The following is a 27,607-nucleotide window of genomic DNA, read 5'->3' on the forward strand; positions in this document are numbered from 1 at the left end:
AAGAAGTTGGTACTAAGCTGTGAGCCCCAAATTTTCACAGGTATGCATCACCTTTTGAGAATTAATGGAAGTTGGATGCATAGGATCTTTGCTTTGTTTTAGAAAGCTAATCAGCTCTATTTCTAGTAGCAACCCAGGCTATTCCTTGAAAAGATGAAACAGTGCATTTTCCATTTTTACCTGCCTCTTTCACCCCCCTTACAAGTGAAGAAATTAAATTCCTAAAGACATGGGATGTTTCACTTCTCACCTTTTTATGCTAAAGTTAGCTCATTTTCAGTCATTAAAATTTAGTTGTATGGTAAAGAATTGTTTACACTAGAATAAAATGAGGCCACCAGAAGAGGTATTAGTATCACCAGAAGAACCTCTACCTCATTTAAAGTTTGCCAAACATTCTCCTGTCCCTGCCTGCCCCTGCACCCCAACTCTTCTTCCTCCAGATATTCCATATGTGTGTCTCCAGGTGAAGAATTATGTGAGGCACCTGGAATTATGTGTTTGACCTCCTTTATTATGCATTCTCTAGTGTTGCATTAGGTGAGGGCTCTCTCAAAGGGCAAAAGCATGCTGAGCAGCCAGCAGTTTTCAGAACCAGCAGGTAACTAAAAATATTTTTTCTTTGCTCCTCAGGCAATGACAAGTGAAAACCTGGGCTGGTTGCTGACGAAGCAGGAGACAGTTGAGAGGACAAGTGAGATTAAGAGAACAGCCCTCTGACCTTTAGAAAGAAACAACTGTCACTTCCAGAAGTATCCCGCTTTCCTGTCAAGTTTCAAGAAAAACATTCAAGAATACAGGCATAATGTCATGTGAAGAAATACAAATAGTGAATAAAGTGGAGTAATTGAATATTGAGCAAATCTACTTGAAACCATTTGTTAGCAAGTCAGTCAAAATGTTCTGTGCTGTCTTGCTTAGACAATGCTACATACAGTGGTGCATGCCTTTAAGCTTTAACATAAAGATTCCTTCCCCATTCTAATCCCTATTAAGTCCCTCAAAGAAACTGGAATTATTTTCCAATGTAACTTAGTAATTTATGCACTTTATATAGTTAGGACTTCTGGGGGGGGTGGTGGTGGGTTGTTTTTTTTTTTTCCATTTGAGTGTTATTAAAATGTCAAATCTGATTGCCTGATACTTGTGCTTAGTTTCCACCAGTTTATTAGGGGTTCAGAATGGTGTCTGACTCGACTGTATTTGTATATTGAGAGAACATATGCAAATGCTGCATATGATGTGAAATTTGCTTGCTTATATAGCACTATAAACTTCTAATATACAAGGAGAGGTCTTATTTCAAATACTGCTTTATTTTTCAGTACCTGCTACATGGAAATTGATGGGCTTTTATTCATGCTAATTTCTTTCTGTTAAGCATGTTTGTAACTGTTAAAGGTTCCCTCCTCATGCTGAAAATAATCACGGGATTTCAGTCACGTAAAGAAGAGAAAGGTGGATGCATAAGAAATACAGGATTTTGCAGGGAAAGGAACAAAATGAGACCATAGCCAGAGTTTTCAGGCCAGCACCCAGTCCGTTAACTCAGTCTGATTCAAGTTGGTTTGCCTCTGTAGCTATTTTTGCCCCTTCCTCTCTACCCATATTACATTTTATGCTGTTGCAGGAGGGATGCATATTAATATATGAGAGGCGATGCCCACTATGTGTTCACGCAAGATCATCATGATACATATAATTTGTATTATGTTTGTGGCCATGCAACATGAAGAAGCACAAAATAACCCTCTGGAATGCTACAGTTGTCGGCCATTTGATTATATTTTGTTCTGTTCTGTAGCCTGAATCAGCCATCAACCTTATTTCTATTCTTAAAGGAAAAATTATCATGTTCATTTTATAGGATTAAAAAGATTTATTGAGTCTTCCTGTAAAATTGCAGTGTAGAATTTGTTGTGAAAAAAATAGAGCTGACTCCATTGACTACAGCAGAATAATTTGCAGCCAGAATTGAACTGAGCTCTTAAAATGTAATTTTAACAAGGTTTTCAGAAATAGGCTGCAGTAGCTTGGTTTTTGTCCTATGTGTATTCTGAATTTGAATACACCTTACTGTGTTAATGCAGTTGTAGTATATGGATATGGAATAGAAATGTGTTTTCCTGAAAACCCAATTTAAGTTACTGTGTTGAAATACTCAGTACAGCAATTCTCACAGACTTTTTCTTTGAAGCCCATGCAGGACTACTCTAAACGAGAGATGCAATAGAAAGCTCTACAGTATTATAAGACTGGAGTTTATCTACTGACTTCAGCATCCACAAAGTGTCAAGCATGTGAGTTCTTCTTTTCTTGTCTAAACTATTTTGAACGAGGTCTCTTTTAGATGCTAGTTTGGCAAGCTTCTAAGGCATTTGTGCAAAGTGATGATGCAAGAGCATCCTGCTTCAACACTGAGAAATTCATAAATAACATCCAGCAGTAATTAAAGTGAAAAACTACAGCTAAGAAAAGCAATCACTCTACAGTATCAGTTGAGCTACTATACTCTGCAGTGTTAAAAGTAGAATATGTTTACTGGTGCCTTCAACTCAGGAGGGTATCATTGTGAATTTTAAATATACCAAGGATTCATTCTGTGGTTTTATATAGATTGGATTAACGGTTATGAAAAAAAAAAAAAAAGGTGAATGTATATGTAGAGGAGGGATAAGAGTGGAAGAAAAACACAGTGCCAGAAATTACCATCTGGAAACATACTATACATGTAATCAGTATTTTTGTATTAAAATGAAGAGTTAATTTTGAAGTCCTAAATGGTTTTAGGATAACTTAGCGCTCTCTGTAAGGCCGTTCTCAGGAGTCAAGTACATGATATTCAAGATGCAGATACTTATAAAGGACTTCAGTTTGAAGAACTGGAATAGCCAGCTGATGTCTTTACCAGCTTGATGAGAAAGTCTGTGCTATTTTCGGTAAGTACACGCCAAAGTCACAAAAACCCCCTATAAAGTCTTTGGATTTTTCCTTAGATTAGGATTAAATGGCAGGTAACGTTCACACAGGTCTTAGTTGTTCAGTTTCTAGGTATGTAAAACTCAACAAAGCAGTAGAATTTAGGTAGCCAGTAGTATAGCAAATAATGGGTAGGTCTTTAAAGTAGCATTCTGAGGCTTTTTTATTTGTTTCTCACGCTTTCCTTTGAAACACCCGCAGAGCCTGGAGTGACTGGAAGGAACATTTAGCCCTGTATTGTGTAAAACTTTGTACAGCACAGCCTCAAATTCAGTTTGAAGCTGCTTGAAGATTGGACAAAAACTTAAGTCTGTTCCTGTCAGGGTACAGCTGTGGCCATTGTGCTGTGGCACATAATCCATGCTTTTCTGGTCTTCAAACAGAAGGTGAGAGTAGTTGTGGATACCAGTTCATGCTTCAGACAGAAAAAAGTGGTAGCCAGCCCAAAGCAACCTGAGGCTTAACAAGGAAGATTTGTAATGTAGCCACTGCATGATTTTTGGACTTCACCCTGTGCTTACAGGAATTTCTGTGGTTATGGTTTTGATACCACCAAGGTGTTGGGGGAATTCTGATTTTATTTATTTTTGCACCTTGGCAGGACAGAATAATTCAACTGTGTTGTGGATGAGTTGATACTGAAGACAGGAGTAATTTGTGAAATTGAGTTCTAGAATTGGGCTGGAATAAAAATGCTCAAGTTTAGGTGTCCTTGTGGTTTGAGCCAACATCTTGCATTCAATTTTTGTCTTTTTGTGACTCTAGTTTTAGGTACTAACCTGTAAACATCACAATATCTAGTCTTACTTAGGAAGTTTGCTGTATGCCTTGGTACTAGATAAAAAGATCTGTAGCAGGACTTTTACATGAGGAACAGTTAAACAAAAGCTTTTATGACTAAGGCACTAGTAAATGTTTGCAGCAAACAACAATTGCAGTCTATATTCTTTAAGAATAAAGCTGTTCTGTTTAGGAAGTTGCCTTTACTATGACAGAGTTACCAATGCCAGTTAGACGGGGCTTTAGAGAAAGTGCATCTTTTGGATTTGTGAGATCTATGAGAAACCACTGAATGCAAATCCCTATTAAGTTTGGAAATCACCTTTGCAGTGGTGGTACTCAGGAGAGCTAAAGCAAGAGGAAGCCAGTCTGGATTCTGATCCGTGCTAAAAAAATGTGAAATCACTGTAACGGATTTGCCCCAGCTTTATTTATAGTGGTAGAAGGATCTGAAGCCAGAGTCGAGACTGCTGTGGCAAATCGAGTTAAACAGTAACAGTGCTAACCCCAAACAAATAATTGGCTATAATCCCCTTAAACAACTTCAAAAACTAATCTGATATTTTTAATTTCCTGCTTGCTGAAGTCCAAGGATGCACTTTGTCTTTTGGCTAATGTAACAGACCAAAGCCGCCTGTGCTGCTTTGGAGCTGCAGCCATTCTAAACAGTTATTAAAATATTAATCCATACTTTTTACCAAATGAAACTTGAATCTGTCTGTTTGTAGGATGGCTGACCGCTATTTTGCATTAAAAGTTGTTCAAAAAAACCCCAAACTCTTCCATTCATAAAACCAGAACATACTGCCACTTTTAAAATGTACTTTACCTATCAGTTCATTGGCAGGGGAGGGGGGCGGTCATTGAAGCACCAGAATTTGTTTATCAAGCCAGTAAGAATGCATTTGTAAACTAGTGGATATGGTTAATATTCATGATTGCATTTCCCTGGGATCTGTCCGGTAAAACTGCTACAGCTGAATCATTCATTTGGTATACTAACCAGAAGGTCAGTGGTACCTCCACAGCCTGATCTCATGACTAAATCCTGCTTGTAAACAGACATCTTAGCTTTATCATCTGACAAATTACTGTTCCACTCAGATTCTCCATTGTTTGTACAAGATGTCATTTTTAAAACTTCACACATTTCTAGTATCCACAATGCAAGAGGGAAAAAAATTACATTCATTCATTCTTGTATATTATTGCCAACAGGTGCTACAATTAACAACACTGGACAGTGGGGTTTTTTTGTTTCCTTGGGTTTTTTTTCTATCTGATGTAAGGACTTGGTATGGAGTTCATCTCAGGCTTTAAGATCACCCGTCCATGGGGACCGCAGAATCTTTAGAAATATCCTAACTGGCTTTTAAAAATGTGGTGGGTTCTTTGATTGTTTGTTTGTTTTGGGTTATTATAGCTGTCACTCATAAGACTAAATTCATTGGTGGTACAACTCAGCTGAAACTTACACCAGAAATTAATCTGGACTAATACTTATTTCTTAAACAAAACAAAAAAACCCCAACAAGTAAATCAAGTGCTGGGAATCTCTCTCCCATACTTGCCATACATATTCTAAATTACATACAGAAGGAAGAAACTTCTTTTCACAAAGATCTTTCCTTCATAGCAACTCAGGAAACTTTTTTCTTTTTAGATACATGTGTCTTGTATCAATGTCAGAATATATGCTTTTCTATGTGTGTGGGGAGGCGAATAAATGGCATGTATTTATCTGAATATTAGAGAATGTTACTGAGCGTTAGAGCTGTGTAGAGTATTTTCTGCAAAAGACAACTTGGAAAATTTTTTTGTTGTGTCATTATTTTCAGTAAGATGATGTAAATCTTGGCAATTGCAAAAGAAACAAAACGGTCTTTGTCAAGAGTGTGCCTTTTGTGGTCATAATGAGTTTTCTGGTGTGTCTCTAGCTGGCAATTTCAAGTTGTGCGTATGTTACCTTATTAGAATTTCCTAAGCTGTGCTTACTTTAAAATAAATTTGAACTTTTTTTTTTAACCTTGTAAATGAAACCTGTGTTTTGAAAGTCAAGGTGGGTTTTTAACTTGTTCTTAAGATTAAAATGGTACATTGGGATATGGTTGGTTTTCACTCTCTTTTTGCCCACTGCTTTTGAAGTGTGCCTTCAGTAACATATAGCCAGGTGAGAAAAGTCTGCATTTTGGGAAAAGTCCTGTGAATAATGAACAAAATGTAGAATGCAGTTTGCTTTCATGGCCATATTTCTTCAACAGAGGCAGAGGGATAGTAATGAACCATTTTTATTGCAAAACTAAGCTATTGCAGCTCTGACTGGAAAAAAAAAATCTGTTGTCATTTTTATGTATTTTTTTAAAGAGCAAATTCACACTCTTACAGAGCAGTTGCTTCTTGGTGCAACTGAGTTGTGTTTGTAGAGGCACGCTATTAACACCAGCTGAAACTGTGGCCTAAATGAAGGCATCACATTTCTGTTTGTGCTGATGTATTCACCTATATGGGTGACATTTTAACAAAAAACGCCATTTCACAATTGTGTTGGGTTTGTTGTCTTTTTTTTTTTTTTAAATAAAGTTAGGAAAGAAACATCCAGGTGTAAAATCAAACAAGATTGCTATATGATTATTTAATAACAATTAATTACTACATGACTTTGCATAACCCTTGACCTTCCTAAAAAGCACTGTTTGATTTTTAGATATGCATTGGCTTGATAATGAGTCATTGTGCAATTGATGACTCAACACTTGATAAATATTTAAGCTGGGGGAAGAAATAATATTCTTGAGATTACCCCCCCCAAAAAACCCCAACGAAAAACCAAACCAAAACAGTCCTAGGTCTTTGCTATTAATCCAGAGATTTTCATTATTAGATGAAATGTATAATTAGAAATAACTATTATATTGAAAGGAATCCACATTACTTTGATTTTAAAAAAATCCATTTATCTGAGAGGCTTTAGGGATTATGTCAAATTTGATTACACCAACCTCAATCCCTCAAAGCCTTCTCATACTTCTAGGAGATGAATGAATTACCAGTCATGTAACTCTAATGTATTTTAAGGCTAGTTAGAAGACATGGAAGAGCAATACTCAAACTAAATCCTGAAAACTAGGATGTGGTTGCATGACTGGGTGTTTATTGAAAGGGAGTCATTTATACAGATGAAAATTTGATTATTCCTTTGTTTTCTACAGTAAACCTCTACTATCTATTCATATGTCAATAATAACTGATCTTAGAATGCCATTTCATAGCTTGAATCTTGGTTTTGCCTCAAGGTTCGTTCTAGCCAGGATGGCAATTAGGGAAAATCCTAAAACTGAAACAGAAAAATTGACACATGCTGTTGAATTCAAATGTGGAACATTAAAATTAACATGGAAGCAGAAATGACATCCAGTGTCAGAAGTAACAAATTTGAAAGTCTTAAATAATTCAATATAGAGAATATAGTTTAGACAGTTCTTATATAAGTGTGCTTTTTCCTAGAAACACCCCCCCCAACCCAAACTTTTTTTTGCTTTTTCTTTTTTTGTCTGTAAATATGAAAGAGGGCTACACCCCGATGTAATTCTTCATTGCCATACTAAACAGTAAAATAGTCTTTCTAATTCACACTGCTCATGGCAGTCTTATTTGCTGTTGCTTTATTAAGTTTGTGATTAAAGCAGTTTGGGATTTTTGTTGGTTGTAAACTTTTGGCATAATGTGAATACCAGTCCCTTTCAAAAACAGCCTTGAGTTGCTTAATGATGCTTGTGCTGTTCCCCGCGTCTGCTTGGTTGATAACAAGGCCAGCTCCAGCATTCTGCGTAAAAGCATTTCCTACCCAATCAAAATTACCTACAAGCAAAGGCAGGAATATACAATGAGTTTCTAGCATTTTTAAAAAAGGAGAGAAAAAAAAAAGCCATCCCCCTAAAGGCAATCCAGCATGATAATGTGTCATTTTCCCCAGTGGGTACCTGGTCAGAGATGGAAATCAGTTCTCTATACGACTGGAAAAAAAACCAACTCCATTATGTACCAGTGTGTAGTCCAGATCATTTCTGGAAGTTTAACAGCACTAATCCTTTGTCAGTGAAAACAAGTTCTTTTATTTATTCAAAACTAACTTGCTCTTCCTTTTGCATATATTGTATTATTACTCCATTTAATTTCCTCATCGGCCTTTTCAGTGCCAAGAGTGAGAATATTATTTTGCCATATAAACAGTTTAAAGTAGATGGGATGGGGAGTGGTTGCTCCATAATGCTGAGCCAAACCAATAGATATTTTACAGGTTACCCATTGATAGGTACTATTTCAGGAAACAAAAGCCAGGGTTTACTATTTTATGCCAGTTACTACCACCTTTGTTGAAATGTAAGGTAATGAATGAGCATTTCAAACCCTGGTGATCGCAAGCCTAAGAGGATAATTAGATGAACGGAAACCAGGTAAACCAAGTGTTTCAGTTATTTCTTTTTATTTCACTAGAACTGTAACTATTTAAGTTGTACATTTATAACACATGCAGTATTTTGGAGAAAAAAATGCTGTTACTAGAGGTCATCTTTTAAAACAATTGCCTGAACATACATAAAAACATGAAGGTATCAGATAAATTTATCCCCTTTTCTTTCAGTGTCATTTCAGCTACTTCAGCAGGAAATGTTAAGAATTCTAAAGTTGCCAAGGTTGGTAAATTGTTAGCCTCATCATAAGGGACATTTCTTCCTGTGCTTTCAAGTAAAAGATACATCAGGTCCTTAACGTGCATTTTTATTACTTTCACACAGCTTTGATTATTTCTTTCTTTTATTTATTTGTATATCTCAGGAAGTAAGGACAATGCAAAAGAAAAAACCCAACCCAGCTAAGAATTCATGCTGCGTAGACAAGTTACAGGTTACTGAAATTTGAGCTGGATATTGGAAAGAATTTAAAATGGAGTAAAAAATTATTTGGGGGAGTGGCTCATAAAACATTTGGGAGACGAGAGGGGAATAAGCTGTGCTACTTGGAAAATAAGATTTGGATAGGATAAGAGAGATGTGTGTTTTCAGAGCCCGTCAAGGTGAGCTTTTCAGCATAGCTCTTGGTTGTATCTCTGCGCTGCTTGGGATTCTCCATTCTTCACGTGTGCATGGGCATCCTTCTAGGTTGCAGCCTTTGCCCTCCCTTGCCACCTCTGTGATCACCAGCTTTAAGCCCTTTGCAGTAAGTCAGGGCGAGGAGGTAACTAAAGCATCAAGCTGCAGCATATCAGAATGCATGTTTTCTCTCTTGACTTTATAAAAATCTCATAAGTTACTTTTTAATTCAGGAGCAGTTTTCTGATCCTACAGCTCACGCACAACTCAAGCAGTCAGATTTCTTTAGAAGGTAGCTTTTAGCCGGCATTCAATGAGCATTTGACTGATAATGAACTTTTGCTAGGTGCCATCCAGCAACTTAAGTACACCTTTAACCCAAAATACCAATTAGATATGTACCTAATGTTAGGAAATGTCTGAAATGTCATTACAGTAAATGGAATAAGGCTTCAGCAGATGAGGATGAAAGGCATTTGTACAGTATTTACCAGGATTGCCCATAGCTTTAGTAATAACATGGGAAATGGAGAATAGTCCATCTTTACTGGATTGCAGAAACCAGAGAATATATTAATAGTCCAGATTATTCCTGCTTTATGAAGTGTGTTGTATTTGTGATTTCAGTCTGTTTTTTAAATACTAAAAGCATAATTTTGCTTTTGAGAAACTGACTCATAGGGAAAAAAAGAGTTTTTAAATGAGAAGAGGCTCAAAGCTCAGTCTTCATCCAGGTTTCCAAAGAAATGAACTATTATTTTAACTTAACATGCATATCAGATATAGAGTCCTCTTTTACAAATGGGCGTTATTTCAGGCTTTTGGGTACAAACTAGAATTTCTTGAGATGTGGTTACTTACCAATGTATGCAGCTCCATCAGTCACCATATATTTATTACGATTTAATTTGGGAAGGGAAGCGTTCTTCTGTTCTTTAAGAAAGCATGCACTCTCTTCCTCAAGGTCGAAGAATTTCTGCCATAAAATAGAATGGAGTGCAGGTTAATGAAAACCGTTCTATAATGGACAGAAAAAATATGGTCTGTTCTCTCCTCTTTATTGAAAATGAGTTAGTGCTACAGAACAGCTTGAGGTTTTATAGCCAAGCATTAATTCTGATAAAACACTGCACACTGTACGTCTTACTAAATTCTCATAATTTATGATACTCACTGTGCCTTGGCATTCTGAAGTATGCAAAGTATATGGCTACCGCATACTTAAAGCAGTACAGTGCCAGGTAGGAAAGGCTATGAAATGAACAAAAAAAGAAACCCCGTCTTTGCATTTTGCATGGTAAGAGCCAGGAACTTTCCTTTAGCTCATTTCCTCAGTCATCAAGGGACATTGGGGTTTGCAGTCTGCTGCAGGATTGGGATTGGCAGGCACACCAACAGCTGAATTAATACCTTGTTATTATACATTGCGCCGTTTCCAACAGGAAACTTGCTGATTTCAGAAACTCAGAAGCTTCTCAGGATTAGCTCTGATATAGAGACATCAAATTTACCAGACAGCAAGAGGCAAATGCATCTGTTTCACCCTAAGGGGTGAAAAAGGATAAACTGAGTTAGACCTTTCTTTTTTTAAAGTTTTGGAGCTATATGCACTCTTGGTAGAATAACCCAGAGGCTGCTGTTTATCTACCAGTTCATGCTGTGGACTCTGATAGAATCTCTCCCTTCCCCATTGGAAAATATATTGGGGTAAATTTTATATTGTTAAGAGGTTGTACCAAAACTGCTTGAAAGAACCCTGTGTAAAATACCTAGGCTAGTTCAGGCTCTGGCTGATTCCAGCACTATGGGGAGTCTGTTCTTGGACTGACACCCCCCTGCCCCTCTGACAATGATGAAAGTTTATTAGGGCTGAAGCAGGTTTTTACTGCGTTAGACAAAAAATTCAAAGAGTTTGTGTTTCTTCAGTTCCCAAATACTGGATGGTACAGCGGTGCAGTTTTATGATCGATAACTATGACGAGTTGTCACCGCATGCTTGCTTACGTGTACATGGCTTTGTTATCTTCCCGAGCTTAATTTTTGTAATGAGTTCAGATTCTTGCAAAATTCCAAAGCTAGTTTTTTTAATTTAAAAACAAGGACAACAACCCAAACTGTTTGAGTGATGGTTTTATAAAGGGCATTAAAAAACATTATGCTACGTAAAGCTGTAATAACTGTCCTTTAAACAGGATTTATATTGTATGTGCACATCTAACTAAGCTGCCTGGAGAAATCATGCCTTTCATTGTGGATTTTTAACATCATTCAGACTTACTTACAGCATTACACTTTTTAAAAAATCAGAACAAACCATCTTAGCAGCTGTAAAAAAAAGTTTATTAGGTATTAGGGGTTAGTTCTTAGACAACATCAAGACTGCAACTGTGTGCCTGAGGAACTGCTCTACAAACACGCACCCACCACAGAAAGCATGTATGTAGCAAGCCAGAGATGGGTCTGAATCCTTCTGAAAGGATCTTGCATTTTTGGATAAAGCCAGAAGAAAATGGTCATGTTTTTCCTGGCGCAACAAAACAGGAGCGGAGACAGCAGCCTTAGGGTGTCCATCAAGAGTACTCGCACTAACTCTTCACAGGCACGTGGGAGATACTGTGCTAATATTGTAGAGAATGGTCCCAAACTGGCAAGTGGGTAAAGTATTCAATGGTGGGAGACAAAACATAACAAGCTGTCTTCTTCCCAGCATTAGGAGATTTAGCAAAAACTTACACACCTTAATGAAAAAGCAGTCAAGCACAATAATCATATAAGCTTAGGGTTGTCAAATTGGGCTAGATTCAGCAGATGTGCTGAACTGAAAAAAAATCATACATCAGTGTTCTGTTTGTAGAATAACTTTGTAAGAGAGAAAATTCCATATTCATGCAGGAAAGGATAGAAGGCTTGAAAACAATGTGTTCTCCAGCAACAGTAGAGAAACCATTAACTCCTTGACGATATGGAAACCCATCTACAGATAGGGAAACCCATCTGCCCTTGCAAACAGAATACACAAACGTAGCTTGGATGCGCAAGTGAACCCGCGCTGGCATTCAGTAGCACAGCCTAACATTCTCCAACGTATGCCTTCAGCAGCAGTACTGTGGTAATAGTACACCACCTTCTGCTAACATTTCATTAATCTTTTCCATCCATATTTTAGGAGTTTAGAACTTTAAAATTAAATTAGTGCTTAGGAGCAAAGGGTTTATAGTTAATTCATAACACTTTGTTTACTCATAGGGCATTTCTGGCTTTTTTAGAATTAGTAAAAGGGTCAGTTTTTCCTTCCTCGCACCTTAGCAGGAACACACCTGCACAACAGAACCAGTCACATGGAGGCTCAAGAACAACTTGTGCTGTGGATATAAATGGCTGTTCCGTGCCGCTCCTCCCTGGGCTCCAGCTGGCTAAAGACACTTTGTCCTAGTTCATACTTTTTGTGGGCACCTTTCTCTGTTCAGCACCGCACCCAACAGAGCTGGCCCCTTCTGCTGCAAGGCTTAGACTGAGCATTTCTGCACATAAGATGTATTTGTATAAGATGTATTCAAAACTTAAGGAGTACTGGAATTAACGGTCCCAAGAAGCCCAATGGTGAGCTCGCCACCTTGAGTTACCCTTTATGAGTCAAGCTTTAATTTCATGACCACATGTGGTTTGGTGCACAGGCCAGAGCTCCCTGAATGAGCAGCAATTTGGTACGCAGTTTTCCCCTTGCCATTTGGCTGTGAGCTCATGGCATTTATTTAGTCCTCAAACAAGGCTTTTTCCTCGTGAGTTCTTCCCAGTGATCTTTTTTTTCAGAGTACTTGTATTGAGTTTGCACTCTCAAAGCAGTTTCAGTTGAATCCAATAATTATTAATGCATATGTGAACTGGACTCTGAGATGCTGAGGAATGCATAATGACGGACTATGCGTTTTCTAACTGCATTGTTGAAGTTAATTGCCCAGTATGATCAAAGTTTTGTAGCAAAAGGAAAAAAAAAGCTGCTTTGATAGAGCACACTGTTAGCAATTCAGTGTTTGCAACTAGGAAATTGTGTCTTGCAGTCCCTGCCTTCCTGACCTCAACAGCAGACTGAAAAATTACTTGCAGGAGGTGGCAGCTGTTTCTGATCGTGACACTGCTAGGAGTAACAGGTTTGCAGCACCGTTTCTAACTATATAGTTGCAGTTAGGCAATGCCACAACTTCCATTAGCCTGGTCAGAAACCAGGGGAACGCAGGAAGAGATTCCCATCTAACAGAAGAATCATATCTGCCCGGCCTTCTCCAAGATGACCGTGTACCTCAGGCTGCTGTCAGTGGCAAAGCAGCGTACCCTGCAGCTGCAGCAAGCCATTGGCGCTCCTGGAAACTTCCTAGCCAAACTGCTCTTTCCATAGGCATTAAAAAAACAGGAAAACAAACATGACAAGGCATATTACAGGGATCAAAAGATAAAGTTACTGAATATGTTTCATAGGACTCAGCTATCCCCAAGAGAACAGAAAAAGGGCGGGGGCGGGTGGTGGTGGTGTGATGGATGTGTGTGCCATTTCTGTGAGAATGATATTGAGGTATTGGGACAGCTCAGTAATTTTAAGTATAACTTAAATCAGAATTTGTAACTTAAGTTTCTTTCAAAATTTCAGCATTCTTGTGTATAAACACAGACAATACATGTCTGTGTGACAGGATTTTCTGTACAGAGTGTAGTTTGACTTTTTTTCTCATACCCAAAGCAGAACGAAAAGGGAAAAGCAGGATTGCCAGTAATTCTAAAGGTTTAAGTTTAGCCTATGCCTTCTCCCCCATACATACACATAGTTTTGTTTCACTTTGATCCTGGCTAGAACAGACAAATACAAAAGAAATGCAGTTCTAAAAAAACCCATGCTCATCTGAGACGTTTTGTGAAGTGAAGGCGTGTCGTGATGGAGCCTGTGGCACAGTTTTAGCCAAAATCAAATAGACGCCAGTAAACTATGAGCCTTGGTCTATTCCTGGTACCAAGGCTTATCTAGGGCAGTGACCGGCCCAGTCTGTGGAGCGCGTGATGCACAGCACAGAGGTAACTGAGGTGCACCTTTACAGCTATTTACATCTGGGACAGCCTCATTTTTTTACTGGAAGTTGTATTTGTATTTTCTAACTGCTGATATTCTAACTAGACTACCTACCTAGACTAGATGTCTAGAAATAATTTGTTTTCCTTTTAGCATTTAGTTCTTGACAAGATAAATTCTGTAGTAAAGATTTTACCTGCTCTAAACAGATGAAAATGGCGATGAGTATGTAGAGCCTTAGGTGCCACTTCAATAAAAAATAATTTTGAATACATAAGTAGAATTTTATGATAAACACAGAACAAGCTACTAGTTCCTCGCAATTACAATGGCTTAAGCAGTGTCAGCCACGTGTATGGGCTTTTTGACTTAAAAACACACTATGCTGCTTCTTACCTAGGAAACCTTTAATAACGGTGTACATTATAACAAAACATATATATCGCTATTTCTAGATATGCGTAAATACCACTTAGTGTGTATAATGCAAATAATACTTGTTTTTTACAATTATCGTTGATTTTGAAAAGCCAAAATGTTAGTGGATTATCAAAGACACAAAAATAATTCAGCAGATTATTTAAGACAGTTATCTGAAAAAAACCCACAAAACCAAAAACCCAAAAAACCAAAACCCAAAAGAAATTGATCCAAGATGACTGATTTCAAGTGTGCCTCAATTTCATAAAAATGAACTATATGAAATTGAAAGTAATACCATATGCTCTGTGCTCAAATACAAATGTAACATACAAGGTATTTTTCACTTCCCTGTATTGCATGTCTAATGCAGTCACATAATGGTTGTTCTAGTCCTCACAATTCTGAATTTATAGCCTGAATTTAATGTAAAATCTTAATTATTTTTTCTTGGACTTTGTACTTGAGTAAAGGAAAAGGAGATGCTTATGCACCTGAACAGTAAGGTTACACAAATCCAGACTAAAACACATTCTTGTGCTGTCATATTTACTCCTACCAGTCAGTATAAACAAGACTTATGGCTACAGGTCACTCCATTGGGTTTGCTGTGGTGTTTTACACGGGCTGTCTGCCACACAGACTGCCTTTTGGCATCGTTCTGTTTTTCTGTCTTAATTTCTATGCCTGTTACTACTAGGAATACATTCAGTTCATTATATTACATTTCCTATGTTATCTAATGAAATTTCAAGGCTTTGATACAAACAGAAAACACTTCTCAGTTGTGAAGTTTTCTTGATTTTTTTTTTTGGGGGGTGGGGGGTGGGTGGGAGATAGATTTCAAAGCAATATGGATTATACTTACAACTTTCAAACTACAGCTTGGAACTTCAGTGCAAATAGCTTTCAGAGACGAAACAAAGTTAAAAGTAAGGGGATCTGTGTCTCTTGAGAAACTTATGAGAAGTCGTACTTTAATACTTCGTAAAACTAACGCTTCTCTTATCTTCCCATCTAAATATGGCCAGTACCTGTGGAGAAAGAAAACAGTATATTCAGAGAACTTAAAATTTGTATTTTTTATGTAGCCAAGTATAGACATCATAGAGAAAACTAAACACATCTGAATTTCATTTTCTATCCATCGAAGGAATGCCGTTCTCATTTAAAGGGCTTCTCACTAAACAGATGGCCAGCATCCTTTTTTGTGTCATTCTGCCCTGCACCAAAACTGTCACTGTGGGGGCAGTGAGGTTGTGGATGGCTGGGCACATCTTCCACCTGTGTAGGTGCACAGAGAGCTGCCAAAACACACGCACAAAACAGAGGTACCTTGTCCGCCCGGAGCTGGGAGAGTTACGCCTGTGTCACTGCCTGTGGTGAGAGCAGTGGAGCTCTTGTGGTGCCAGAGAACCCGCAGAACAAGCTGCAGCAAGAGGGTGCTGCTTACCCAGCCCAGACAGCGGGGCAGGAAGGGGTTTCTGCTGGTTACACAAGGAAGGGAACAGGAACAGCAGATCCCTCCCTGACCGCCATCGTTTTTTGTCCTCTGTACCAGGACCATACAGGCTGGGGACTGGAATGCCTTCTGTAATGTCTTGCTCGGGAAAAGGAGAGCTGCTGCTGTGCGGGGAGCCTGCATCCTTTGGTAGCAGATGAAGATGGGTTATTGAAGGAGGATGCTACCTTTTTTCCTGATAAGGACTGCAGAAATTCTGCTTTTCTCACAATGGCTAGTTAGCTTGTGTTCCTGACCTTTGGTGGGAGCAGGTCAGGACAGGGAGAATTAGACAAAATGCGTATTTTATTTATCCCAGCAGCATCAAGGCATTCCGCCTAATGAAGTCAGAGCTCTACAATGCAAGCAAATAATTTACAAGTGAGAACTGGGAGCTGATGAGGTAGGGAAGCTGTGGCAGTGCCTCAAACACAGAGCCAGGCTGTAGGAAAAATGTTGAAGAATTCACACAGATGGCTTCCCTGGATCTCCCTCATCCAGTAGATTTCTGAATTCTTCAGGCACGAGAACAAAGTGAGGAGAAGTATAGGAGATAACATCAACTGCAACACTAACAGTCCTACATACCAAGTTCCTTTCCAAAATAAAGGAGAAACGTGAGGGATGCATACTGTGAAACTGGGGTTCCTACGGCACTGCCTGTGACTCTCTCACTGCAACAGAGGCTGTACGAAATGAGTTTATTGGGAAAAACCCGCTTGTGGATTTGAAACAGCTTATGCTTGATACCAGTCAAATGATAGCTATTTTTTGAAAAATTTGAACACAACATCTTTAGTTATGCAAAACTGGAAAAAAGCACATAACCACACGTTTGATTCAACTGTGTTCAGATAAAGTGCACGGACGGAATGGTGAGCTTTACTAGATGCTCAGTTCTTTGCGAGTGTTATTGAGAGCAGGAGGGACCACTGGATACTTGCCTTCTGAGTTGGATGGGTTTATTATACTGTGGCTCCAGTTTTGGGTCATGAGTACTTTTTAATGGTCCATACAAATGGTGTGTTTAAAAATTACTTGGTTTTGTTTGTTTTTAGCAACTCTCAGTTAACCAAAATATGGTATAATTCAAATGTAATCTGTGCTGAATTTGGAATTTTCATGTATATGTATATTTCAGTAAAATAATGGCATCTCCCACATTGTCTACAAGAACTCGCATGTTATTTCTCTCTTAATGCACACACACTCTCTCTCTCTCTCTCATGTTGAATATCTTTATGATGCTCATAAAATGCCAGAAGCTGTGGTATCAAGATAGTGAATACAATAGTGTGAGAAATAGGATTCATGTATAAGCAGGTTCTTGTATTCCTGGGTCCCAGTCACTTGCAGATGGTCAGACTAGACAATTTCTGATCTCCTTCGATAGGCAGATCCAAAGCTTAGGACCCAGAACTGGAAATGTCTTCCTAGGTCCCAATTCTGCTCCCATTTAAGTCAATGGCAGAACTCTCACTGATTTCAATAAGAGCAGAATTGGGCCCCAAGAAATTGGTCCACAGTAGTAACTAATCTCCTGTAGGTTTTCTCCAGGAGACCTTACTGGCATTACGATAACGTGCTAGTCCTGGACATGGACACTCACCGTTTAGCATTGGTGTCAATGACGATCGGCAAGTAGTCCATGACAGCTATGTATACAAACTGTTTCGCATCATCGATAACACTGTATATAGCTTCAATATCCAGGACTCTGTCCTTAGGGCAGAAGAGTTTGGGTGAATTCTGTGAAGGGAAAAGTTCAAATATGTCATTTAAAATTTGTGATTTATTTTCTCTTCCCCTCATTCTTCTTGAGATGGCAAATGGTATCCTTTATTTTGGGTGGAGAATATTAACTGATACCTTCAGCTGTCCTGCTAGAGTACTATTAGGTACCAAGGAGAGTTATTGGCTTAATTTCCCCTTAAAAGCCTTGCCAGTTAGATGTAACTTTGGGTAAAAATGCAGGAGGCACAAACTTCAAAACATCCACTGTCATCAAAGAAGCTATAGGTGAAGTTACATTTCAGAGAACTTAGTTCCAAAGGGTCCCGGGTCTGGTTACTAGTAGATGGAATGATGTCTGTGTCCTTGCCACATGAGCCCGATCCATCGCTTGCTACTAGGTGTTAAGTCTGTCCCATCAGTTCTGCTTGAAGTTCCAGGCAAAGTCACCATTTTGTTGCAGGGAGATGCTGCAGTTTTGCAAGAAACTTACGGTAATTCATACCTGAAGCTAGGTTTTAAACTCTTTACCTGGTACTGAGCTGGTGAGCAGTAAGCCCACATTTCAGCTTTTCTGCTTTGTATCTAGAGTGTCGAATATGTCCGTCAGCGCGGTGAAGCCAGCAGGAGTCACCCATCCCTGGCAGAGGCGCCCAGGACTTTCTGCTCTTCCGCCCGAGCAGGGAGAGAGAAGTGGAGCCGCCTGCCAAGTTGCTCACAGGCAACAACACAGTCTCTGGGAGCAGAGGTTGTTAAAGACACTTTATAGAGCTAGAGCAGGTGCCGCCTGTCGTTTTCTTAACTGCTGGCCCTACCAGGCCGCTGCTTTCCTGCTGCTCTGTCACCTTCTCACCTTTGTTACCTGTTTGGTTTGCAACCGACATGTAGATTAGTGTTTTCTTTAGGGACAATCCTGGAGTTCTGATTAGTCTTTTTTTTCTTTCAATACGGTGCCTATCACGGTGGTTTCTTAATCATTTAATGGTGTTCTTAATGATTTACAACAACTAAGTTCAGAAAATACTAGAAAATTAACAGTAGCAAGATTTCAAGCCCAGCGTTCCAGATGCATTCCTGAACAGTAGGAAAGAAGAACCAAAACCTCTTAGGTTTTATCAGCCAGTCTGGAAGACAATTTTGTTGCTAAGCAACACTGTAGCCACGAGAATAACAAATTCAATGACATTGTGTTATGCTTGTTGTTTTATACAGCACAAACATTGGAAGTGAACTATGTTTTCGAAGAATGAGTGTCAATTCAAAAAAAGAGTGTAAAGCGATTTTGCTAAACATAATTTATTATCTGAAACCTAAGAGGCTGCTGCACTGAGGTCTTATTCTTTCACTCTTACTATTTTCTTAAATAGAAGTTTTAAGTTATAGGGCAGAATTCTTACGCATTGTCTTTGTCAGCTGCATTCAATATAAAGACCAGAAAGTGAAAGATATTTAGAAGATAATTAGAAGGAAAACTTCTGTTAAAGTTCTCACCATAACACCTGTGTTTGGGCATGCCACTTGCTGCCCTGTGCCACAGCTGGCCTCCCCTGTGGTCATAAAACAATATTTTGGTACTTCTCTCAGTATGAGCTGTGTAATACCTTGCTGTTCTGATCAAATACCTGTCTGATACTTCTCTTCACCTACCAGAAAGAGGCCTGCGTTCTCACTAGACAACAGTACCTTGCCATGTCCCTGCCCGGGGGCGCGTGCTGCCCCGGACCGAAAGGGAGGCAGTGCGGGGCTGGGGGCAGGAGCGCCGCGGCACTGGGCAACAGCAGCACCACCACCCCTGCCCACAGAGAGGTCACTGATGGCAGTAAGCGAACTGCCTGGCTTGTGGACACTTTCTTCTTGTCACTAGTTCAGGAACAGACAGCAGTGTTAATGCTTGGTTCCACCAAACCACGCCAGTGCAGCTCCAGCACTGCCTTTCAGAGGGGCATCCTGGCAAACATTGAGAATTTGCTAGTAGGTGAGAAATCTATTAAAAAGCGTGTTTTCGGGAAGGAAGGACCAGCCCAACTGGCTGGGGCTACAAATTCAGGTAGCTCTTGGAGTACCAGTGGCTCCTTCCTTTTGTTTTCTGAAGCAGAAGTTCAAGAGAAAGAGACCTTTGCTGCCCACACACAAGGAAAATACAAATCACAAGGAACAATCCAACATTGTGCAGCCTGCAGAAGAGCAGCTTTTGTAGAGCCTCTCTCCACCTGTCTTTGTCTAGGATCCCACATTCTTTAAAGTTGGCCTTACCCAGCTTTCCTTACTGTGTGACCCTCCAGGACTGGCCTTCAGCAGCATTTCTCCATTTCTTACAGATTGCTTAGAAGGGAGTAGGAGTTCACAGCTCCTTAGCTAACTGTCCGAAAGTCAGTCTCCAATTTAAGCTAGTCCTTAAGACTCTCCAGAATCAACATCTCTTCAGATGGCTATTAAGTCTGGCTGTCTTGGGCACTTCCAGATTTTCATTACAAAATAGCTCACTCTCTCTTCACTGAAAAATCTGAAAGTCTGAAAAATCCGGGACACCTGAACGTTGCGCAGCTCCCAGCAGGTGAGGGTAAACCCTGCCCTGTATAACCACTCATCTGCACCAATAGCCTGTGCTAGTGGCTGTACAACTTAGTGTGCTACATGCGTGTGCTGTTTTAGACATAACTGGCTTTAAAGCAATAGATTTTTGCTCCTTGTTTTATACAGAATGATAAATAACTTGGCAGCTTCATTATATTCCTGATTATGAAGGTTTCTTTTTTACTCCTGTAATTACCTCCAAAATGGAAGATACTCCATCTTTTATCATCGCTATCTTTCTGTGTACTTTTTTCCAGTTTTGCTACATCACTGCTGAGATGAAGGACTGCTCCATTTCTTCCCATTAAAAACACAGACACAGTGCTTCCATGGGGATTGCTGCTTGAATTTTAAGTCTTAAAATGTCATTTAGAAATAAAGCTGAAGTAGATCATGTTCTATGGAAGTATGAATGCCTTCAATGGAATAGGGTGAAGACGATTAATCCTTATAAAATTGATAAAAATGCAAGCTCTGATATCAAGCTTATTCTGTATCATTTTAGATGTCTGATTAACAGTTCATTCACTCCAAGTCATTCATCTTATATCCACTAGTGTAAATGAGCTAATTTGAAGGGCTTCCCTATCATTTTCTGAATGTGAGAGGAAAAGTGGACATTGCAGAGAAGGGAAAGAGAAGAGCGCACAAATGAAATTCTGCAGCAGCTTCAGTCTTGGCAAATCGCACGTAAGAACAAAATCATAGAAATCAGAATTAAAAAAAAAAACAAACACCAAACCCAAAACCTCCAGACTTGCGATTTGTCTCTTCTGCACCATAGGAAAAGGCAAATAACTTTTAAAACACCTTTCAGTTACAGACTTCCACACAAAAGTATATTATTTGGTTTTCCAGCATTTTGAGACTATCAATCAAGTTCTGTCTTGTGTAGGTGACAGCTGTAGTGTTGTCATCTCTATAGTTGAGTTTCCAGTCACTTGCATGAGTCTCAGTTTTAGTAGCTGCTTCTGGTTAAGGACATGGTGGTAATATGCATCTTCTTCTGTTAGGGACAATTTAGAGAAATGCTTAATTTCACCATGTATGTTCCTATTCATGGAAATTACCATCCATGCTAATTTCTCTCCGACAGTGTCTGTTGGGGAGAACACAGCACTATGACAGACTTCCTGCAGAGAACTGTGAATATCTCTGTATCAATGAAAAGGACACTTGAGATTCTTTTCACAGTTGCTACTAACACCTACCTAACCTGGTCTCACTACTCTGTAGTTTGTAAAGGACAATATTAAGAGAGTAAGCGGATATTAAATTTCCAGATCTTCCAAAAATCTGGTGGGTTAAGTAAGTTTCTTCCCCTTCCCTCCCTCTGTGCAACTCATTTCAGAACTCACCGACACGAAAGCTTCTGATTTTGTCTCGTTCAGCTGCAGTGTCAGTTTATTTTGAGTATCGTATACTCCATATAGCCTCTTAGACCAACTTGGAGGTATTTTGTTCTTGTATCTTAATGAGCTATAGAGGGCAAATATCCTTTGTAAGTCCAGGACCAGGCAGCTACAGTTGTATACGATGACGCCAAGTTCCTTCATCTGTGAAATTAAAAGTTCATATCATTAGTGATGTTTTGGCTGATAGATCTGTGGAAGTATGCAGGGAGAACATAAGAGTGTCTGAGGGGTACCTTGAGAAGCGTGCCTTGAGCTCAGCGGTAGTACTGTCAACTACAAGAACATTCCTAACAATACTCTTTTAAAGGCAAACACATAAGCTAAATCTTGAAAGTCAAGAGCAGGGCAAAAGCTGTAACAGGGTTTGTTTGTTCAGCGTATGTCAGAGCCGCACGTCCTGATAGAATACAACACACCGTATGGACGGACACAACTTAGGAGTGATACCCATTTGTCATAGGCACCATTTTTGTTATAGGTGTTGCCCAAGGTTTGCTATTCTTGGCCAGAGTGGTTTTTATTTATTTTATTATTATTTTGTTTACAGGAAAAGCATCCTTTCTGCTGGATGATGTAGGAGCACACGCTGCTACCAGTGACAGTTTCTTACTTCAGAAACGATTTGTTTTCTGTGCATTCTGGAAAAGGTGAAAGAAGGGGACTTAAGTTATTTCTCTGCTGGAGAAGGAATATGATGCTCCAGCTTCAAATAAAAGGATGAAAAAACAGGTGCTTAATACTATCAGTAGCTAAATTTCCTGTGCTATTAAATCCAGCATGATTCAGTATATAATATACCCAATTAGGACACAAAAAGGTTGGGTTCTTAATTCCCCCACTGGTATAGTATGGTACCTCACCTAGGATACTCCAAGTTTCTGGTGTTGGTTTCTTCACATGTAAAAATGGAGATAATGATACTCTTCTCTCATGAAAAGTACTCTGTAAGCATCAACAGTCTCCCGTATAAAGTATGAGGAAAATAGCCCAAGTAAATATAGACATCATAATACAATTAAATGCTTTACCCTTCTATGGACACAGTCTTACATCTCCATTTAAGTAAAGGTGTGTCTCCTGGTCATCATAAACTTTGGGTTGGCAAAGATTTCATTAATTGCACATCCCTATACTTAAGTTGTTGACAGAATTTCATTCATAAACGTATTGCCTGTCTCTGTAATCAAAGCGTAACTGCATGCACACTCCCTTCCTTTGTTTTTTAATAGCTCAGGAAAGCACTGCTGTGAGCACAGATCCCATTGACCTTTCATTATCTGCATTTTACACTAGTTCAGCCATCTCCAAAAATAAAGTGAGAAGAAAACCTGCATGTATATGATGGAAAACAATACACAGGATAAATAGTTAAAGGATCCGTGCTGGTTTTCTGCAAGTAAACTCTCTGGGTAGCGTGTCTTAAAAGTCTCGCATGATGAAGAAAATAAGGGGAGTACGAACTTTTCCAGCAAGCTCATCCTTTGACATCAAAAAATCCCCACTGGTTTCATTCCCTTGGATGAGCCCTCCATAGTCACATGGAGTAGTTTCTGGGAGAAGCGCATCTTTTTGTATGAACTCCATGCTAACGTTATCTCAGAGCTTGTTCCTGTGCAGTTCTTCCCGACTGCAGACAAGAACTGCTCTGCAAGAGTGGGCAGAGGAAGGGGAGCAAAGGATAAAATTGAACCTTCAATTCTCTTTCTACGGTGGGTTAGCGGAAACAATAAATCCTAATACTCCAGTGAGAAAAAACTCAGTGGGTGACACCTTCTTCAGGTCCCTGACCTGGAAATATCATATACATTAAAAATGAATGCTCTCATTCCCAAATATTTACTGAACAGTTGCAACCACAGGAACATTACCTAATATTCTTAATGCCTAAATCAGAATATTTCTGCAAGCTTCCTGAATTCAGAAAAAATATGGAATTCCTCCATTAGCCTGCACAACCTGAAATTTGTGGAGAGTCAGAAAATACAGGCTCCTTGCTGCACTGCAGCCTTTCATTTATGGATAAGCCAGTAAATTCATTTTGATGATAAATATAAAATATTCCAAGCTATGCCCAACATCCTAGTGAAACAATCTATTTGGAATAACATCTTTGGTTTTTTTTCTCCCGGGTGCTGGTATCTTTGAGGACGCTCCTGTATTCAGTTCTAGGCTGTCCCTGTCCTCTGTTTGTCTCCAAACATTTTCAACTATATGTTATCACTGTTTTCACTGTGTGCTGCCAATAGTGTTCTCTTAATTGCCAGGCATGCCATTGCAAAGGACTTACTAATAGTATTGTTACATGTATCTGCATAATGTGGTTTAATCGGCTTTTCATGGCTGTTAGTTGATTCTGACATAATTACGTGGTTACAGTTTTCCTTTCATTTATCAGTCCCATTATTACTATTCCACTTTATCACTTCCATTAAAAGTAAAGATAAAACAGTGTCCTCACAGCACACCAGAAGCTGCCAGGATTGCATCTGCTCGAGCAGCTCTCCTCGGAGCAGGAGCGCTTGCAGTGTGTCCTCTCCCGATGAACCGAAGGGTTGCCCTTCTGCCTAAGTGATTCCCCACGCACAGAGGCGGGGGGGAAGCCGGGGGCACTAATGGTTTTTTCCTAAGTGCAGTTTTTACAGGTTGCCGCCTAGGCCGACTGTGAAACGCGGCATTAGCCGTGCCCTACCGCCAGCCTCTCCTCATGAACAGACACACACAGGGACCAGCCCGTTTTGCACAGGAGCTTCACCCTCCCGTGGGAGGGGCGTCTGCAGGAGCTGAGGCCAGGCCCTGGCTGAGGCCTTGCCGCTCGCAGCGGCTACACTCAAATCGCAGGCTGGAACGAAGCCATTTCAAGAGGTGTATTTACAGCGCAGGAACGAGCCCTGCCTGCCCACGGCATTGCGTATTGCAGTTGGCTTCTCTGAAGGCAAGCGCTGATCAAAGCTTTTGCGGCTTCCGAAGCCGTGACAAGAGCTCTCCCCCATGCGGATTCCCTGGTACACGATACAGGCTGGGCTCCTCCTTTCCCTCTCTGGGAAAACACGGTTATCCTCTTTACTCAGCTGCCTGTTTTCATTAAGCTTTTATGGACTTAAGTTCAAATCTGCCTGAACCAGGAAAGCAGGTTCAAAGTTACTGGAAGAGGGCAGACCGCGACTCTGGTGCTTACTGTACAGACCTCATTTCCTTAGGAAACCAGGTTAGATGTCAGCCTGTCACCTCGTGGTCATCTGGGTTTACGTGTGATGTATCACCTTGAAATGGAAACAATACACACACGTGTATGCAGTAAAACCCCAGCGGCCTCCTGTCTTGTAGAACAGCCCCGATAATTTTGGAGACCAAAAACATACTCTGTTTCAGAAGTGTCTTCCACACTGAGACTATTTTTACTCCCATACTCTGAGGTGAGGAGCGACTGCTCTTTTTCCAATTAATCACAAAGCCTATCATCCTGGAGGCATTGCAGACAGTGGGCAGCAAGGATGTGCTAGTGACAGATTTAGTATGAAGTGGTATATCATCTAGATAAGGGAAAAGACTGTCTCTTTGGTTTGAGAGCTGCTGTTATTACAGACTTTTTTTTTTTAATAGATTCAGAGGAGAAGCATCAAAAACATTTATATTGAAAGAATCAAAATCTGAGTGTTGCTCCCTGGCTCGCAGTGACTGAAACCTGCAGCTAAGCATCATCTGAGGTATCTGTTAAGGTAAAATCCTTCAGGGCCAAAGCTCTTAATGTAAGAAGAAATATTTCCCTTCATCCTGAGTTTTAAAAGCAACTCACACTGTAATGAAAACATCACTGAAAAATTAAAATGAAGAAAGATCTCAAGAAGTCAAAACCTTAATAAAACTAAAGAAGATAAATCTGAAACGAAAATAAAGAGTCACAAATTTGATTACCTCAAAACAGAACTGATATATGGATGTTAAAACTGCAGAGTTGCTTCTGAGTGACATTTTCAGGGCATGTGCTGGGGGCTGGGGACAGAATGGTGTTCTTGTGTCCTCTCATGAGCAGGTTTCTTTCCCTCTTTGTTAAAAGCCACCATCAGTGCTCTTCCCAAACAATGGAAAACATGGGAGCTGGTTTTCCTTGTTCCCCATGACATTTACATTTGTGCAGAGCAACTATTAAAGGCCACCAAATCACCATTTGTCTTTCTTGCCAACAAGGGCAGGGCTTTCTTAAAGCACCAGAGAAGTGAATGGCTACACAGGACTCGAGCAATGATGGCTTATACCCACTGTACAATGATGCTTTAACTACAGACATCATTTAAGCTACAAAAAGTAACAAATATGGCCTAACTAGAAAAATACTGATTTTTATGACACGAGGAAGGATTCCTTACTAGATTGTACAAAGGGAAGGATTTCACAAACAGGAATTTCTGCTTATTCTTTTCCCTTGTACATTTGTAGGCATCATATACGAAATGAGAAAAACCCAGGAAGAAAACCTAAATGACACAGGTTCTGGACCCATAACACTGTAAGCTTCATGAGCTGAGAAACAATGTTAGCAGGACTTTTCAAATACATTTGGATCATGTCTTAGGCAGGGGGTACGTGCGTCCTTACCCTGCACTGTGCAGTCTAGACAGCGCAATTTATATCTACCTTGAGCTACACTCTAAGAGACAACCCCACTGTGTAGGCAAGGTACTATTTGACCTACATAGGAGTGCCACAATCTGGTTCACAGCTTGCAGTATCTGAATTGTGGCAAACATTGCAGGAGACTTTAGAAAACTCCCTGCTAACTTCTCTTAAAGAAAAAGTTTTTAGTAATTGCTCCCATTTGAGCCTGATCCTGAAAACAACAGGCAGCTCTGCTTGGGGATTAGCTTTCTCAGGCAAAAGTAATTTGCCCAAAAGCTCTGGCCACTGGCAGGTGCTGGTCATCCAGTGCCTGTGCTACAGAAACCCTAGATTAACTACAGGTAGTCTATTGCACACTAAATTTGCTAGGCAGGCTTTTTATATACAGGACTGTGCATGCATCTCCCATTTCCCTGTGTTTGAAAATGCATTTCATTATTCTTTCAAGCCTGTGATCTTTTTTAATGACCAATTTCCAAATGAATGACTGTGCAAAACCAGAATCACAACAGGGGCAAGTAACAGAGTAACAAAAACCATGCTATACTGATAAATCAATTACTAAGGTCTAAAAGACCCAAGATTTTCAATAGCTTCCAAAGAAAAATAATATACAATGTATTAATTGCCACCTTCGAGCCAACCACAGATACTCACAGTGGTAAACTCATTATCGTTTCATAAAATGTGCTCTAATTTTTTGGTCAGCCTGCACTCCAAACATACGGTTCCTTTTCACTTTGTTATCAGTCTTACCTGACCCCTACTGCAACCCTCCTATAATAAAAATTACATAACATTATATTGTATAATTATAATTTATATTTATTAATATATAGTATTAATACATTATTTATATATAAATAATATATAAAGGCATATATATTTATAATAACATATATGCTTTTATATAAATAATATATAATTACAGAATATATTTATAAATAAATAATATATTTATATTAAATATATAATATATTTATATTTGCTATATAATTAAACAGTAGCAATTATAATAGTGAATATTATATTAAAATATATAATTTAGTAGATAATAAACCCCTTATGTTTTTAGCTGGTAGCATTTAATGCTCAGTGAGTCTTTTCCAATCATACATAGCATCAATCTTAAGGCTTCCTTCTGTGCAGCTGTTCTTTTCCTCTCACCAAAGCCTGCTGAGCAGATATGTGAGCCAGTCCCACGCCAGGCACAGGTAACAGCTGAGCAGTGGCCTGTGGCAGCGGTGGAGGAGGGGAAGGCCGTTCTGATGGGAGCGACCATCGCCAATGGAGAGAGAAAGACAGAGATTTGAGAAAGGTAGAAATGTTTCTTTATGTAGTATTGGTGATGTCACTGTTGTAGCAGACTTTGCTATAACAGGATGACAGGAGTAGCGCTCATCACAAATTCGCTAAGTGTAACAGACCCCATTCAGATAGCTGTCAT

The 27,607-nt window shown here is 39.5% G+C and overlaps 1 protein-coding gene across 4 annotated transcripts in view; it reads right to left on the minus strand.

Moving 5' to 3' along the window:
• Positions 1 to 15: 15 nt before the first annotated feature.
• PLD5 (phospholipase D family member 5) overlaps positions 16 to 27,607 on the minus strand; it is a 201,424-nt gene continuing 173,832 nt past the window's right edge. For 3 of the 4 annotated variants that reach the window (XM_064445785.1, XM_064445784.1, XM_064445786.1), the window contains 5 exons: positions 21,490 to 21,687; positions 17,436 to 17,575; positions 15,194 to 15,359; positions 9,711 to 9,825; positions 16 to 7,617 (listed from right to left, as the gene is read on the minus strand). In XM_064445785.1, the coding sequence (XP_064301855.1) occupies positions 7,382 to 7,617; positions 9,711 to 9,825; positions 15,194 to 15,359; positions 17,436 to 17,575; positions 21,490 to 21,687 (855 nt within the window). In that variant the 3' untranslated portion in view covers positions 16 to 7,381. The remainder of the gene's footprint in view (positions 7,618 to 9,710; positions 9,826 to 15,193; positions 15,360 to 17,435; positions 17,576 to 21,489; positions 21,688 to 27,607) is intronic. The other variant, XM_064445783.1, reaches the window with a different exon arrangement.

This window comes from Phalacrocorax carbo, chromosome 3, assembly GCF_963921805.1.
Source record: "Phalacrocorax carbo chromosome 3, bPhaCar2.1, whole genome shotgun sequence".
In the NCBI taxonomy this organism is placed as follows: Eukaryota; Metazoa; Chordata; class Aves; order Suliformes; family Phalacrocoracidae; genus Phalacrocorax; species Phalacrocorax carbo.